The sequence below is a fragment of the Benincasa hispida genome, chromosome 10, assembly GCF_027475165.1.
Source record: "Benincasa hispida cultivar pf3 chromosome 10, pf3_genome.v1.1, whole genome shotgun sequence".
Taxonomy (NCBI): domain Eukaryota; kingdom Viridiplantae; phylum Streptophyta; class Magnoliopsida; order Cucurbitales; family Cucurbitaceae; genus Benincasa; species Benincasa hispida.
In genome coordinates, this window is record NC_143487.1 from 10,370,464 (window position 1) to 10,385,078 (window position 14,615).

The following is a 14,615-nucleotide window of genomic DNA, read 5'->3' on the forward strand; positions in this document are numbered from 1 at the left end:
CATTTTTCTTAAAAACGAGAGGTAGGGAAACATTCAATGCTAGAAAAAGGGAGAGATTAGAGAGAAAAACTAGCAGTCTGTGGAACAGAAATTGACTTTAACGGGTTTATAAACGAAGGATTGGAAGGGATAGCATCAGCAACAAAACAATAATCCATCTTGTGTTTTTAAATACACAGTCTACTCGAGAACAAAAGCATTGATTTGACAGAAGAAACGAAAGAGAGAAAAAGGGGAGATAAAGATGGCTACAATGATGTTTACTGTGTTGCTTTGCCTTTCGGCAGCAACAATGTCGACGGTTCGAGGTGAAGACCCTTATTTCTTCTTCACATGGAATGTCACCTATGGCACCATCTCTCCCTTGGGCGTTCCCCAACAAGGCATTCTCATCAACGGCCAATTCCCTGGACCTAATATCAACTCCACATCCAACAACAACATAGTCATTAACGTCTTCAACAACCTCAATGAACCCTTTCTTCTACATTGGTATAGCAATTGTGTTTATATTTACATATGCATACACATTTAAACTCTTTTTATTGATTATCTCGATGGTATAATACAAACAACAAAATGGAATGGGAATTGCAGGAGCGGTATTCAGCACCGGAAAAACTCATGGCAAGATGGACTACCTGGAACCAATTGCCCAATTCCACCGGGAGCAAACTTCACCTACCATTTTCAAGTTAAGGACCAAATTGGAAGCTTCTTCTACTACCCATCAACTGCCATGCACAGAGCAGCAGGAGGCTTCGGTGGCCTCCGTGTGAATAGTCGTTTACTAATTCCTGTCCCTTATGCTGATCCTGAAGATGATTACACTGTCCTTGTTGGTGATTGGTACACCAAGAGCCACACCACTCTTAAGCAGATCTTAGACAATGGTCATCGCTCCATCGCTAGACCTGAGGGTGTCCTAATAAACGGGAAAACTGCAAAAGGTGATGGAACCGATGAGCCACTTTTCACCATGAAGCCTGGAAAGACTTACAAATATCGAGTTTGCAATGTGGGTCTCAAGACATCTCTCAACTTCAGATTCCAAGGACACACCATGAAGTTGGTAGAGATGGAGGGATCCCATACCGTGCAAAACGATTACGAATCACTTGACATCCATGTGGGACAATGCTTTTCAGTACTAGTCACAGCCAACCAGGAGCCCAAAGATTACTACGTGGTTGCATCTACTAGGTTCATTAAGAACATTGTAATTGGTAAAGGCATTATTCGATACACCAATGGCAAAGGTCCCGCATCTCCTGAAATCCCCAAGGCACCCATGGGTTGGGCTTGGTCCCTCAATCAATTTCGTACCTTCCGTTGGAACCTTACTGCCAGTGCTGCAAGGCCTAATCCCCAAGGCTCTTACCGTTATGGTTCCATCAACATTACTCGTACTATCAAGCTGTTCAATTCAGCTAGTAAGGTGGATGGTAAGCTGCGATATGCAATCAATGGTGTCTCTCATGTTGATCCTGAAACTCCATTGAAGCTTGCAGAGTACTTTGGAATCGCTGAAAAGGTGTTCAAGTACGATATGATTTCTGATGAGGGGCCAGAAGGAACTACTATGACTATTGCTCCTAATGTTATTAACGCAACCTTCCGCAACTTCGTAGAGATCATTTTTGAGAATCACGAAAAGAGCCTCCAGTCATGGCATTTGAATGGCTACTCTTTCTTTGCTGTTGCGTAAGTATCATTCACTTGAAACAATTAGTTTGTGTTGATAAATATAAATTATGTATTCCTAAATCTAGGATAGGTATTGAATTCTTGTTCAATATTTTACAGCATTGAGCCTGGGAGATGGTCTCCAGAGAAGCGTGCAAACTACAATCTTCTAGATGCCGTGAGCAGGCATACAATTCAAGTCTTCCCTCATTCATGGGCGGCCATTCTTCTCACATTTGACAATGCTGGAATGTGGAATTTGAGGTCTGAATTGACAGAAAATCGTTACTTGGGACAGCAACTTTACATCAGCGTTCTTTCACCTGCTCGATCCCTTAGAGATGAGTACAACATCCCAGACCACACTTTACTATGTGGTCTGGTGAACGGCATGCCATTGCCCAAGCCATATACCATTTGAAGCCGTTCATCTACCCTTCCTCAACTCCAATTGTGAAAATATGCTGCACATCAAGTAATTTGGAGAGGTTAAATTTCCATGCATAAATGCTGCAAGTAATTAAAAATATAAGATTATCGTCTTATAATTTATTTGTAGTATTGAGCCTTCTTGTTTTCTTGTATTTTTTTTTTTGCTTTCCATATAATGAATTTTGAAATAAAACACAGATTCATTTTGCATCAATTAAATTTTCCAAGTAGATAAATGTTTGATTCAACAATCCTATTACTAATTATTACTCATTTCACATAGTTATATTATATTCTGCAATCAAGTCAATTCTACTCGTATTTTTGTATAGATTTTTTTTAAATCTTGACCTACATTGTGGTCTCATTAATGAGACTACAATGACTGTTGCCCAATATTGTAGGTTCAATTTTTTTTTTTGGTGCATTTATTTCTTCGACTATCATTGCATGTTTATTCAAGTGTATGCTTTTAGAATTATACGTCATTGACATTGTTTTCTATATCAACATATTGTATAATTGTTAATATAAGTTTCTTCAAAAATTATAATGGAAAAAGGTTTAAATAATACTCACTTTTCATTCTCATGTCTAGCTAACAAATAAGAAAATTTAAGTTTAGAGATTATCAATAAATTTAGTTTCAAACGGAAATAGAAATTTAAAAGCATTTCATTCTCCGAAAATTTTAAAATTTGAAATAATTTTACAAATCCTAATGTCATATATAGTAAAATCAAAGAAACCCTAATCTTGTTAGGTTGCGTCAAATTCGACCTTTAACATTTAATTTCATTAAATTTAATCATATTATAAACGTTGAAATTTTTACCCTCAATTCAACCTTTTTTGTTTGTTTTTCCACAAAATTCAACATAAATCAGGATAAAAATCTTAATAAACTTTATTAATATTTTAAAAAATAAAGTTCTGTACACAATAACAAGTTTGAACAATGCACAAATTAACTATGAAATATGTTTACCAAAATTAATAAATTTTGTATATAAGAAAAAACCATTTAGCTCTATTGTCGTTTTTCGCCAAAATTTTAGATATTTTATATAATATATATGTTTTATAATTCATTGAATATGGATCAGGGAAACATCTCTAAACAATAATATATAAGAACTTATAAGAGTTTTAAATAACAACACATTTTAAAGTTTAGGGTTGAGATTGGAATATTTAACTAAGTTTGAGGTAGTACAATTTGGATGAAATTGAATATTTAAGATTAAAATTGATATCACTTGATAAGTTTATGGTCAAATTGTATAGACATCTTCATTTTTTTTTTCATATGAATATTCTTATTTTTCTCTAATTTATTTAATTCTTATGCCAATTTTTTAGCGACAACAATAAAAATAAAAACTTTGCCCTTGTTTGGTAACCATTTCATTTTTTGTTTTTGATTATTTAAAGTAAGTGTATTGCTCTCAGTTTTTTATTATGTTTTGCATCTTTTTTAAGTGCAAGAGTAGAACTCTTAGCCAACTTCCAATACCAAAAACAAGTTTTTAAAAAATAATTAGTTTTTTATTACAACATTTGGCTTGATTTTTTGAAACATTGATAAGAAGTAGATACCAAAATAAAAAATTTAGAGATGGAAGGATGTAGGCTTAATCTTCAAAAACTAAAAATAAAAACCAAATGATTATTTGATGAGGCCTAAGCTAACCCATAAAATTCCACAAAATCTCACAAAATTCTAAAGTAAAAATATATCACATTAAAATATACCAAAACGATCGATAAAATAGCAAAAAAAAAAATAAAAATCATGTCTTTTGCTATCATCACAAACTCAGCTACTAACTGTAGAATGACATGGTACTTAGATTGGTAATTATTATGCAATATATATATATAGATTCCTTCTTGTCATCGTTGTCAATTCTTCATTCTAGATCTTCTATATTCTAGACTGCTCTTAGAGAAGGTTTACACTCACACGACAAGCAACAAGCAAAAAGGAAAATCCTGATATTCATACGTAGCTAGAGGAGACAAATTCTCTTTTATATATGTTACGAGTGATTTTGGACAAAAGAACATAATTTGGCAAGAATATGAGCAACAAAGTTAAGAATATAGCATATTTCGGACCAAGGGTAATAACCTAGGACCAAAATGAGCCTAGGAGAAGAGGTTCGCTTGGGCCTTGGCCCAAGTAAGTATGTTTGACCATGGCCTTGGCCGAGGCCGAACCTTATCAAATACCTAGGTATGCCTTAGCTGAAGTGACTTTTCCATGCCCAAAGTATAGCTAAAATGAGGTACCCAGCTTTGGTTTTGGTCGAAGCTGACCTTAGTAAAATGCCAAACAACATCACCCTCTCACACCTAAGCCTAATAATTTAGGGGGATAAACCTAAAGCAACTCGAAAACCCTATGAGGGAAGGTTTCCAGGTCAACTACAAGTATAAATACCATTATGGCTCCGTATAAGGTAACTTGTGTTGGGGTTGATGCCCTAGATCTTGCAGTCATGTAGCTCATAAACTGTATTTGTACAAGCATATTATTTATCTAATAAAATAGGTTGTAGCTGCATTCCTAAAACCAATAAACTAAGATCCAAGGTTACTAAATATAACTTAAACATGTATATAGAGATATACAGGTGGACCATGTTTAAGTAATAACCTTAATGATCTGTAGTAGATAGATAAGGTTGGATACCTTATCCTGGTAACACTATGGATACGACCCGCTTTGTAGTTATTTCAATTCTTGTAAAGTGCTACAAATGATTTGGTCATGACCATTCATGTAGAGACATGTGAGTAGGGGTATCCTATACAAAGAATTGTATAAGATCGGACCACGAAAAATAGTCTCTCTATATAACACTGTTGCTAAAAGAAACTTATATTTCACTAGGATGACAATAGATGACTTGACCTTAATTCTAAGTGAGTTATGAACTCTTGACTATGAGAGCGATTCTTTAAACTACATGGGTGAGAGTGGCCAGATTTACCAACTCAATGTATCTACTATTTTTTAGATTCGTCTGATTGGAAAGTTGGAAACACAGCTACACAAGAAGAAATTTACTCCTTCCATATTGTTAGAGTAAGTAGATAAATTGCTCTCTTAAGGGCTGATTCTAGATTTTGAATAATGTGGAGCCACACCTTTGTTGGGGTTGATGCCCTAAATCTCGTAGGGTCTTATTGTTAGGTTTTTAAAAGATGAATATTTTCTATGTTAATTCTCCCAAAACTGTGTTGATTATTTGCTTTAAATGCTCATTTTGTAGGTAAAACGGTCCTCGAGGCATTTAGGAGTCATTATAAGAAAATTATGCCAAAAGGATAAAAAATAACCAAAAAAATTAACAAATCGAGTGTCATCGAGTAAGGTTGTTAAGTAACCAAGCATCGAGTAAAAAGGCCATTGAGTATTTACCAGAATATGATCCAGTATCATCGAGTAAAGACGTTGAGTCATCGAGTAATTACTAAAAAAGTCATCGAGTGAATGCTACTGAGTAATTGAGCATCAAATATTGACCATCGAGCATCGAGTATCGAGTATGAAACAGAAAACTCGCTTTTTAAACTGCAGAAAACTCGATGCATTCGTTCTTTTTTCGGATTTTGACGCAATCCATCCCCACACCTCACGACGCTTTGCTGCTAGTATAAATTTGGGTTCAGTTGTTCAGCAAAGGAAGGATATCATTTTTTAGAGATCATTTTTTAAGAGAAACTTTGAAAAGGAAAAGCCCATTTTCTAGGGAGGAAGCATGATTTCGATGGAGGCTGGAATTTCTCTCTGTATCAATTAGTCTCTATGGTAATTTTGTTTCTTATCTAGGTTAGATTTTAATTTCTTTTTTATTTGTAATCACCTTGTAATTCTTTATGAGTTTCTCTATGGATTTATGAAGTAATTCAATCTTGTTTCTATTTCAAGAGTTATTGCAAAGTCTTTTGAGTTTTCTACTTTTCTTTATCATTAGCAATTTGAATTTAAGGATTCTTAAATCCAATTTTAATTCTTGATTCATGTTGAACGATCTATATCTTGAGCATGTTTAGCCTAGATGCTTGGTTTTATCACATTCACTCATGATTGAATACGTTGCTTTTAATGTGTTCGATAGAATGTCTAGCCAAGATCTCCAAGAGGCAATAGTAATTGTGTGTTGAATAGTTGACTAACCTAGGACGCACTAATTACTAGATTTGGAGAAAATTCGGTTAATTGAGTAAACTATCTTAACAATTAATCGACGCAATTGAATCCTATAACTTAATGCGCATGTTTTCTCTTTTATATGACCGCCAAGGAACCCAATAGAAGTAGAAGCATGTAGGGTTAGGGCTATCCTATCTTAATCATTGATTAGAACGCTTTCTTGACTAGGTTATGCTAGTTGTTCATCTTTGTAGAGGCTAGTTTAATCTAGATTAAGTAAGTAGTTGCGTGCTTAATCCGATTGTGAATTAAATTTGTAGAATTCAGTGATAAGAATTGCAATAAACGTCTAACTTTGATTAGAAGCAAGATTGTTCTAAACTTGATTACAACTATCATTTATCTTTTGATTTTTAGCATGTTTCTTGTTTTAATAAAAAAAACCCCCCGTTTTATAGCTTTCATAATTAAGCTTCGTTAAAGAAAAGATTAAATAACATTTCCCTGTGGATCGACCTCTTACTTCTACTTTAATTGCGAGTTAGTTAGGTTGTTGTTTGAGTTTTATAAATATTGTTTGTTTCGGGTTAGGTAGAACTAACGACACCTACTTAGCTCCGGACACCTATAGTTTGTAATTGTAATGTACAAACATCTTATAAATTTAATAAAATATATGATGTTTTATTTCAATTTTAGTTTCATTAACCAAAAACAAATAAACTAAGATCCAAGGTTATCTTCTAGCTTAAACATGTATGTAGAGACATATGGGTGAATCATGTTTAAGTGATAACCTAAATGATCTATAGTAGATAAATAAGGTTGGATATGTCACACTCCCTCCCAGATTATCCTTTTAACCTGTAAGGGAACGTGACTGTAGCAATTACCACCCTTAAATGGTAGAGCAGTAGCAGAGTTATCTCCTGGGGAGAGAAAACATTCAAAACATGGTGAGCAACTACACCAGTGAGTGGCTTAATAAAACATAGTTCTCATGCTTAAAATTTAGCTAGAAATCAAAAACTGAAATCTGAGACTTGCCAAGAAACATGTTTATAAAGGTTCTATAAACTTCTCATAACTAAAAACATAATTGAATTGATCCTCAGTTGAGAGAGACCTTCTTTGCTCAATCCCTCAATGTCAAGCCTTAGCTGGTGTGGAGTGATCTCAACATAACCAACGTCGAATCTACTTACGTGCACGTGGTAATAATTATCGTCATACCTTAGGTACTATGGTCCAGATACCTTCTCAGAGTCCTTCAGTATCAGGTTTATCATGCTCGTCATAAAACTTATTCTTTAATAACATGTATGCTTGAAAGCATAGTAACATGAACAAGAACTTTCATATCTTTATAAACTTCTAATTCATGCTTTATGTACATAAAAATAAATATTTAAACATGCTTTATAAACATTCTTTTAAACTAGCATGCGATAATAGCTCTTAAAACTGGGTTTTCCTGGAAAACATTCTTATAATTAAGCAAGCATGAGTTACTAAAACATTTAGAAAAATTCTTAGATTGTCATTCATGGCTTTGGAAACTCCTTTTAAGGTTGGTAAGCTTCTCTAATTGGTGTCAACCCTGTAGACATAACAACATGCTTTAGCTACTAGTAATGGTCTCTCTTTTGAGACTAACTTGCATAATTAAGCTCTTATTTAATCTTTATTTAGGATTCCTTCATCCCAACGCATACCTTAGGCGTTCAACACTAAGAAATTTCCTTGAATTTTATGTTTCAACTAGGTGGACAACAAGAAACACCAAAGCCCACACCATGCCCCAACGCATAGCCCAAGTGCCTGTCCAGCTGCTCGCCCTTACAACGCTTCACAACCTATGCGTTCAATGCTCAACGCACACACCCGCTTAGCCTGACGCACACCTTCAGCCCCCCTCGCACACAACCAAACGCCTTCACTTGCACAGGGCTTTGCATCAATCGGCCTTTGTGCGCACACAGTCTTCTATGCGGCTGAGCCTTCAACAAATGCCTACACAACACATCGCACACTCCCCGCACAGCTCATCGCATGTCCTATCCACTTGCGCACGTGCCATCCCTTAAGCTACTTGTTTGTTCAACCCAAATAGTTGTCTGCTTGTTCAAAATTTCCAAATTCAACTTATAATTAAAATAACTCATTTTCCAAGCCTTTTACCAAAAAATTTCCTTCTATAAACTTCTTCAAAATTATTTAACATGCATTCTTACATTTTGAGCTCAGAATTCCTCATGGTTTGGCTAGAAAATTTAAACCTTCAACACTGGCCAGAATTTATCTAGGAGCTCGACCTTCTAGCAAAACCTTCAAATTTCAGCTCGATTCCTATGGAGTTTCCTTCTAGTAGGCCTATCAACTAGACTCATAAGGATTTCAAACGGCTATGGAATCACCTTGATAGCACTAGTGAAATGCTCAAACCAAGCTTCTGAAGCTGGCCATCCCTTTTATACCACAGACTACATGCTTTCCCTTAATTATCAAGCTACCACATCATCCAATAATTGAAATTAAATGATCTGATTATGACAGTTGGCCACTTAAATGGTGGTTAAGTTGATCATCTTCCCTTGGCCATCAACACAAGGCTCATACTCCATGCAATTGCTTGCTACCCTTTGGCCACATGCCCCTTCAGATAGTGCATCACCTAGCCTTAGCCAACGCATGGTTCAATCCCATCACATCACCAACTAGGCGTACGCCTTGGCCATCACATGTTCTTATTGTCGCGTGCCACCACCAGCTAATGCACACACACAAGCCTCGGCGCATACCTTCTGGAGCAGTGCATGCTTCACGTCTCTTCCACTAGTGCACACCTATGCACATGCACAGCCTTCCAACGCATAAGGCCTTCATGGCACGCCCGCTTACCACTCAATGCTTGATCTGGCACTTCACCTTGTAGGCTTGTGGCCAAGGCATAGTTTCACCGCTCACACACTGGTCAGTGCACACGCATAGCCTTAGCGCCTAAGCTGCCTCACTCATGTCGTGCACTCGACGCCTCAACAGCCTAATGCTTACACGCCCTTACCTTGCTGCATGCATCAATAACCTCTCAAGGCTTTGATCACCACTTACCCCTTGCTAGCACATAGAAAGCCCTTTACCAACACTTAACCTTGGCTACCGCACACCACATACTTCATGCACCCATGTTTCACAAGCTTCATCGCAAGGCTACACTGGCTTAAATACTTAGCCAAAATTTCTACTTGCTAAAACCAAACATCTTGCTACCTGAGATCTCATTTCTTAAAACTCAAGACATTTCCTTTCTTCTTTAATATCTTCATTCCCTTCCCTATAAACATAATATTAATTCATGCTTAATTTCTTAACATACTAGTGAACATACTTAGGTAGGGAAAATAGGATTTGAGATTTACATTTATCTCCCCCTTATGAAATTTCATCCTTGAAATTTTTCTTCAAGGATATCAACTGAATAATTGGGGATATCTACTTCTCATTTGCTCTTCGGCTTCCCATGTAGTTTCCTCAAGGCCATAATTCCTCCATAAAACCTTTATTAAAGGTATCTTCTTATTTCTCAGCACTTGCTCTTTTCTATCAAGAATCTTTACTGGTTCTTCCTCATATGACAAATTTTCTTTTACTTGCATTAGCTGTTCTGACAATATATGAGTAGGATCTGACACATACTTCCTCAACATCGACACGTGGAAAACATCATGGATACGAGCTAACTCTGAGGGTAAAGCTGACCTGTAAGCTGCTGGACCAACACGTTCCATTATCTCGTAAGATCTTATGTATCTAGGGCTCAACTTCCCTTTTCTTCCAAACCTAAGTATCCCTTTCCATGGAGATTATTGGTCGTCGACTTCAAACTCTAACTCCCTTCTCCGCTTACCCGCATAACTCTTTTGCCTGTCTCATGCTATTTTAAGATTTTCTCTAATAAGCTTAACACTATTAGATATCTGCTGAACAAGTTATAGGCATAATAGTTTCTTTTCTCCTACTTCATTCCAACATGTTGGAGTCCTACACGGTCTTCCATACAAAGCCTCCTATGGAGCCATTCCGATGAATGATAATTGTTGTTATACAAAAATTCGATTAACAACAATGTGTATCCCAACTGCCTTTAAACTGTATTACACATGCCCTCAACATATCTTCTAACGTTGAATCATTTACTCCAACTCACCATCTGTCTGTGGATGAAAAGTTGTACTAAAAATAACTTGGTGCCCATAGCCTTCTGCAAACTAGGCCAGAACTTCGATGTAAACCTTAAATCTCAATATGACACTATTGATACTGGAGCTCCGAACTGGCTCACAATTCTGTCAACATAGAGCTTAGCTGGTTTGTCCAAGGTGAAAGTCTTAACAAGTAAGAATTTGGCTGTCTTTGTCAGACTGTTAACAATCACCCATATCTCGCCATACCTTATGGTGTCCTGGGCAAACCAAATAAGAAATCCATCATGACATGCTTCCACTTGCACTCTAGTACTAGGAGTGGATTAAGCAATCTTACTAGCCTCTATACCTCAGGTTTAACCTGCTAACATACCAAGCATCTATCAACATACTCTACTATCTCTCTTTTCATACCAGCCCACCCGTACGACTTCTTTAATGTTCTATACATCTTCGTATTGCCTGGATGCATAGCATCGACTAAATTATGTGCCTATTCTAGAATAGACTGTTTAAGTGCTATGGTATTAGGTACATACACCGTACCTTCCCAGAGCAAAACGCCATATGCTCTTATCTGATAATCAGACTTCAGGCCCTTATCTACCTCTTCAGCTATCCTTCAGAGATTAAAATCTCCTAACTGTTCACGTAAAATATCATCAACTAGGGTAGGTCGTACCTGGAATGAAGCCAACAATCCTCCCATCTGGCCAACTACTAGAATAGCCCCGACATTCTTGAACTCACACATCAGTAAACCTCTGACTGAGAAAATAGCAGCTTTAGTTGTTCCTGACTTCCTACTTAGAGCATTTGCCACTACATTTGCCTTACTAGGACGATACTCAATAGTACAATCATAATCTTTGATAAATTCCATCCACCTTTTCTGCCTTAAGTTCAACTCCTTCTGATCAAAGATATACTTTAAACTCTTATGATAATTGAATATATGGTAACGCTCTCCGAACAAATAATGTCTCCATAGCTTTAAAGCTAAAACAATAGCTGCTAACTCCAGGTCATGAGTAAGATAATTACACTCATGCTTCTTTAACTAACGAGAATCATAGGCTATTACTTTCCTATTTTTCATAAGCATATAACCCAGTCCCTATCGGGATGCATCACAATAAATCTCGAATTCTTTACCTGGTGTAGGTAAAGTAAGCATCGGTGATGATAGTAGCCTCTGGTTCAATTCCTGAAAGCTTTGCTCATACTCTGGCGACCACTTAAACTTCACATCTTTCTTGGTCAGTTTTGTTAATGGAAGAGCTATTTTAGAGAAGCCATCCACAAATCTTCTATCTTAACCTGCCAAACCCAAGAAACTAGGTAGCTCAGATACAGTAGTGGATCGCTGCCAATTAACTATCCCTTCTATCTATGGAGATCCACACTGAACCCTACTGTTGAAACTATATGCCCAAAAATACCACTAGATTCAACCAGAAATCACACTTACTAAACTTGGCATACAACTCCTTTTCTCGCAATGTCCGCAATACTATCTTCAGATGTTCCGTGTGCTTCTCCCTACTACTGAAATATACCAGAATATCATCAATAAAAACTATTACAAACTGATCTAGATAGGGATGGAATATCCTGTACATAAGGTCCATGAATACTGCAGGGGTATTCGTCAAACCAAATGGCATCACTAGAAACTCGTAGTGCCCATATGTGGTTCTAAATGCAGTCTTCGGAACATCCACTTCCTTTACCTTAAGTTAATCATAGGCTGATCTCAAATCTATTTTAGAGAATACTGTGGCTTCCTACAGTTGATCAAATAATCATGTATACGGGGCAATGGGTACTTGTTCCTGATTGTCACCTAGTTCAACTGTCTGTAGTCTGTACATAGCTTGAGCGTATCGTCTTTCTTCTTTACAAACAAGACCGGCGCTCCTCATGGTGACACACTAGGTCTAATATACCCTTTATCCACTAACTTCTGCAATTGAACTTTTAACTTCTTCAGCTTTGCCCGCGCCATTGTGTATGGTGGCTGAGAAATAGAAGTTGTACCTGGAATCAAATTAATAGTAAACTCAACATCCTTGTTAGGTGGAAAACCTGATAACTCTTTAGAGAATACATCTAGGAACTCCTGCACAACTTGTACATCTTCGGGTTTCAGGTTCTTATCCTGTGAAACAATTACATGAGCCAGATAGGCTTCACACTGCTTAGTCAGCAGCTTCCTAGTTTTTACTGTCGATATTAAGTACCTTGAAGTAACCTTTTACTTCTTACAAATAGTATTTCCTGTTCACCTTGTCTTCTGAATACTATTTCCTTTCTAAAGCAGTCAACAGAGGTATAATGTTTACTCAAGAAATTCATGCCTAGAATAACGTCAAATTCCAGTAATCTAATGAAATCAGATCAACCCACAATCTCTAATTTCCAGTGACTACCTCACAATACTTGTAGTAATCATACACAACTAGAACGTCTCCAACAGGCGTAGAAATAAACCAATCCTCAGACATATTCTCAAGCACTCTATCTATATGCAATGCAAATATACTAGATATGAATGAATATGTAGCACCAGGATCAAATAATACATAAGCAGACTGGTTACCTAAAGTTATTGTACTAGTCACGACGTCTGGAGACTCCTCCACTTCCTGGTGAGTTACTGCATAAACTTTACCCTATTGTTGGGTTGTCCTGCTACCCCTTTCTACTTTACTCCGCTGGAACCCTTACCTCTGGCTTCAATTATTCTAGGTTGATCTACTGTCGAGCAACTTTCTGTTTTGTCTGAGCCTCACACACTAGCTGAGGACAATCTCTCTTAAAGTGTCCTGTCTATCCGCACTGGAAACAGACATTCCTACCATTATAGCATGTTCCTGAATGATGCTTCCCACAACTAGCACATAGTGTAACACATCGAATTTTTATTATTAATGTAATTTTAGTAAATTTTATTAATTGAGGGAATTTTTGGAATTTTGAACTTTAAGTGTAATTGCGGGAATTTAATTGTTGACGTTGGAAATTAATGGCAGGAATTAATTTCAATTTTGGGAAGGAAAGGAATTTAAAAAATAAAGTAGAATAGGAAAAGAATAAATAAAATATTTATTTTATTTCCTTTTAAGTTGTTATTATTATTATTATTTTCTTTTATATAAAACAAAAGAGACCCTTCTCCTTCGTGAAAATCGTGACTGCCACCCCCTCCCCCAACTACTAAAACCTCGCGTCACTCGCCCTTTCGCCATCAAGCCCTAGCTTAGCCGCCCGAGTGCCTCCCCACGCGACTTCAAGACCCAACGCCAGGTCCATCCAGTGGAGGCTCTGTCAAGCATCGTTCACCCCTAATGAATCGCGTCGCTCCAACACCCACGCGAAGCCAACCACCGACTGTGACCTAGCCTCCACCACGCGCCACACCTCTCTTTCATTAGATCTGCACAAGTCGGCCGTTGTCGATAGCTTTGGCTACCACTCCCTCTTCCAGCATTGTTCGAGCCCAGCTGCAGTCAAATTCTCCACCGCCTGAGCCCAGCCACCGATCTCTGCCGGTCACTACCTTCCTTTGCTGTCGCTCGTCGAATTTTGGCTTGTGGTGAAGTTTTGGGTAAGATATGAGTCTTTTAGAATTTTCTTGAAGATTTTGATTACTCAGTTAGTTTTGACTAAAATTGTTAACACCCATTTGGGCCATAGATTCAAGCATTTATGGAATTTTAAAGTCGAAGTGTGTTGTCAGCGATTGCGCAGGATTAAGTTGGGTTCACAAACGAATTTAAGTTTGAAACCAATTTTGGACCAAGCAACATTTTGGTAAGTATATTAAGCCTTGGAAGGATTGAATTAAAATGTGGTTGCTGGAATTTGTTTGAGGTTCTAACCATTATTATTGAATTTCTTAGATTGAGGCATTTGTTTGAGAGATTGAAGGCAATTTGGAACAAACTACACTTTGGACTTTACATTTAAATTTTGGAGAATTTTTGAATTTAGAAGCGAACGACTTGAGTTTAATTCTGACAAGAATTTTGGTGTTAGAAGTTTGAGGTGATCTTGGTCAAACCACTATTGGGTAAGTTGTGTTGGTATTCTTGGAATGATTTAATGTTTAAAAATTGGGCTTA

The 14,615-nt window shown here is 37.0% G+C and overlaps 2 protein-coding genes across 2 annotated transcripts; one reads left to right on the top strand and one right to left on the bottom strand.

The window, feature by feature from the left end:
- The first annotated feature begins 244 nt into the window (after window positions 1–244).
- LOC120088887 (L-ascorbate oxidase homolog) lies at window positions 245–2,107 on the top strand. Its single transcript, XM_039046326.2, has 3 exons — window positions 245–492; window positions 598–1,704; window positions 1,807–2,107. Exons 1-3 carry the CDS (start codon window positions 245–247, stop codon window positions 2,105–2,107), a joined length of 1,656 nt encoding a protein of 551 aa, XP_038902254.1.
- A 7,646-nt stretch (window positions 2,108–9,753) lies between these two features.
- On the bottom strand, window positions 9,754–10,071 carry LOC120088919 (uncharacterized). The gene has a single exon (XM_039046358.1). The coding sequence runs from the start codon at window positions 10,069–10,071 to the stop codon at window positions 9,754–9,756; it is 318 nt and encodes a 105-aa protein (XP_038902286.1).
- Window positions 10,072–14,615: the final 4,544 nt, after the last annotated feature.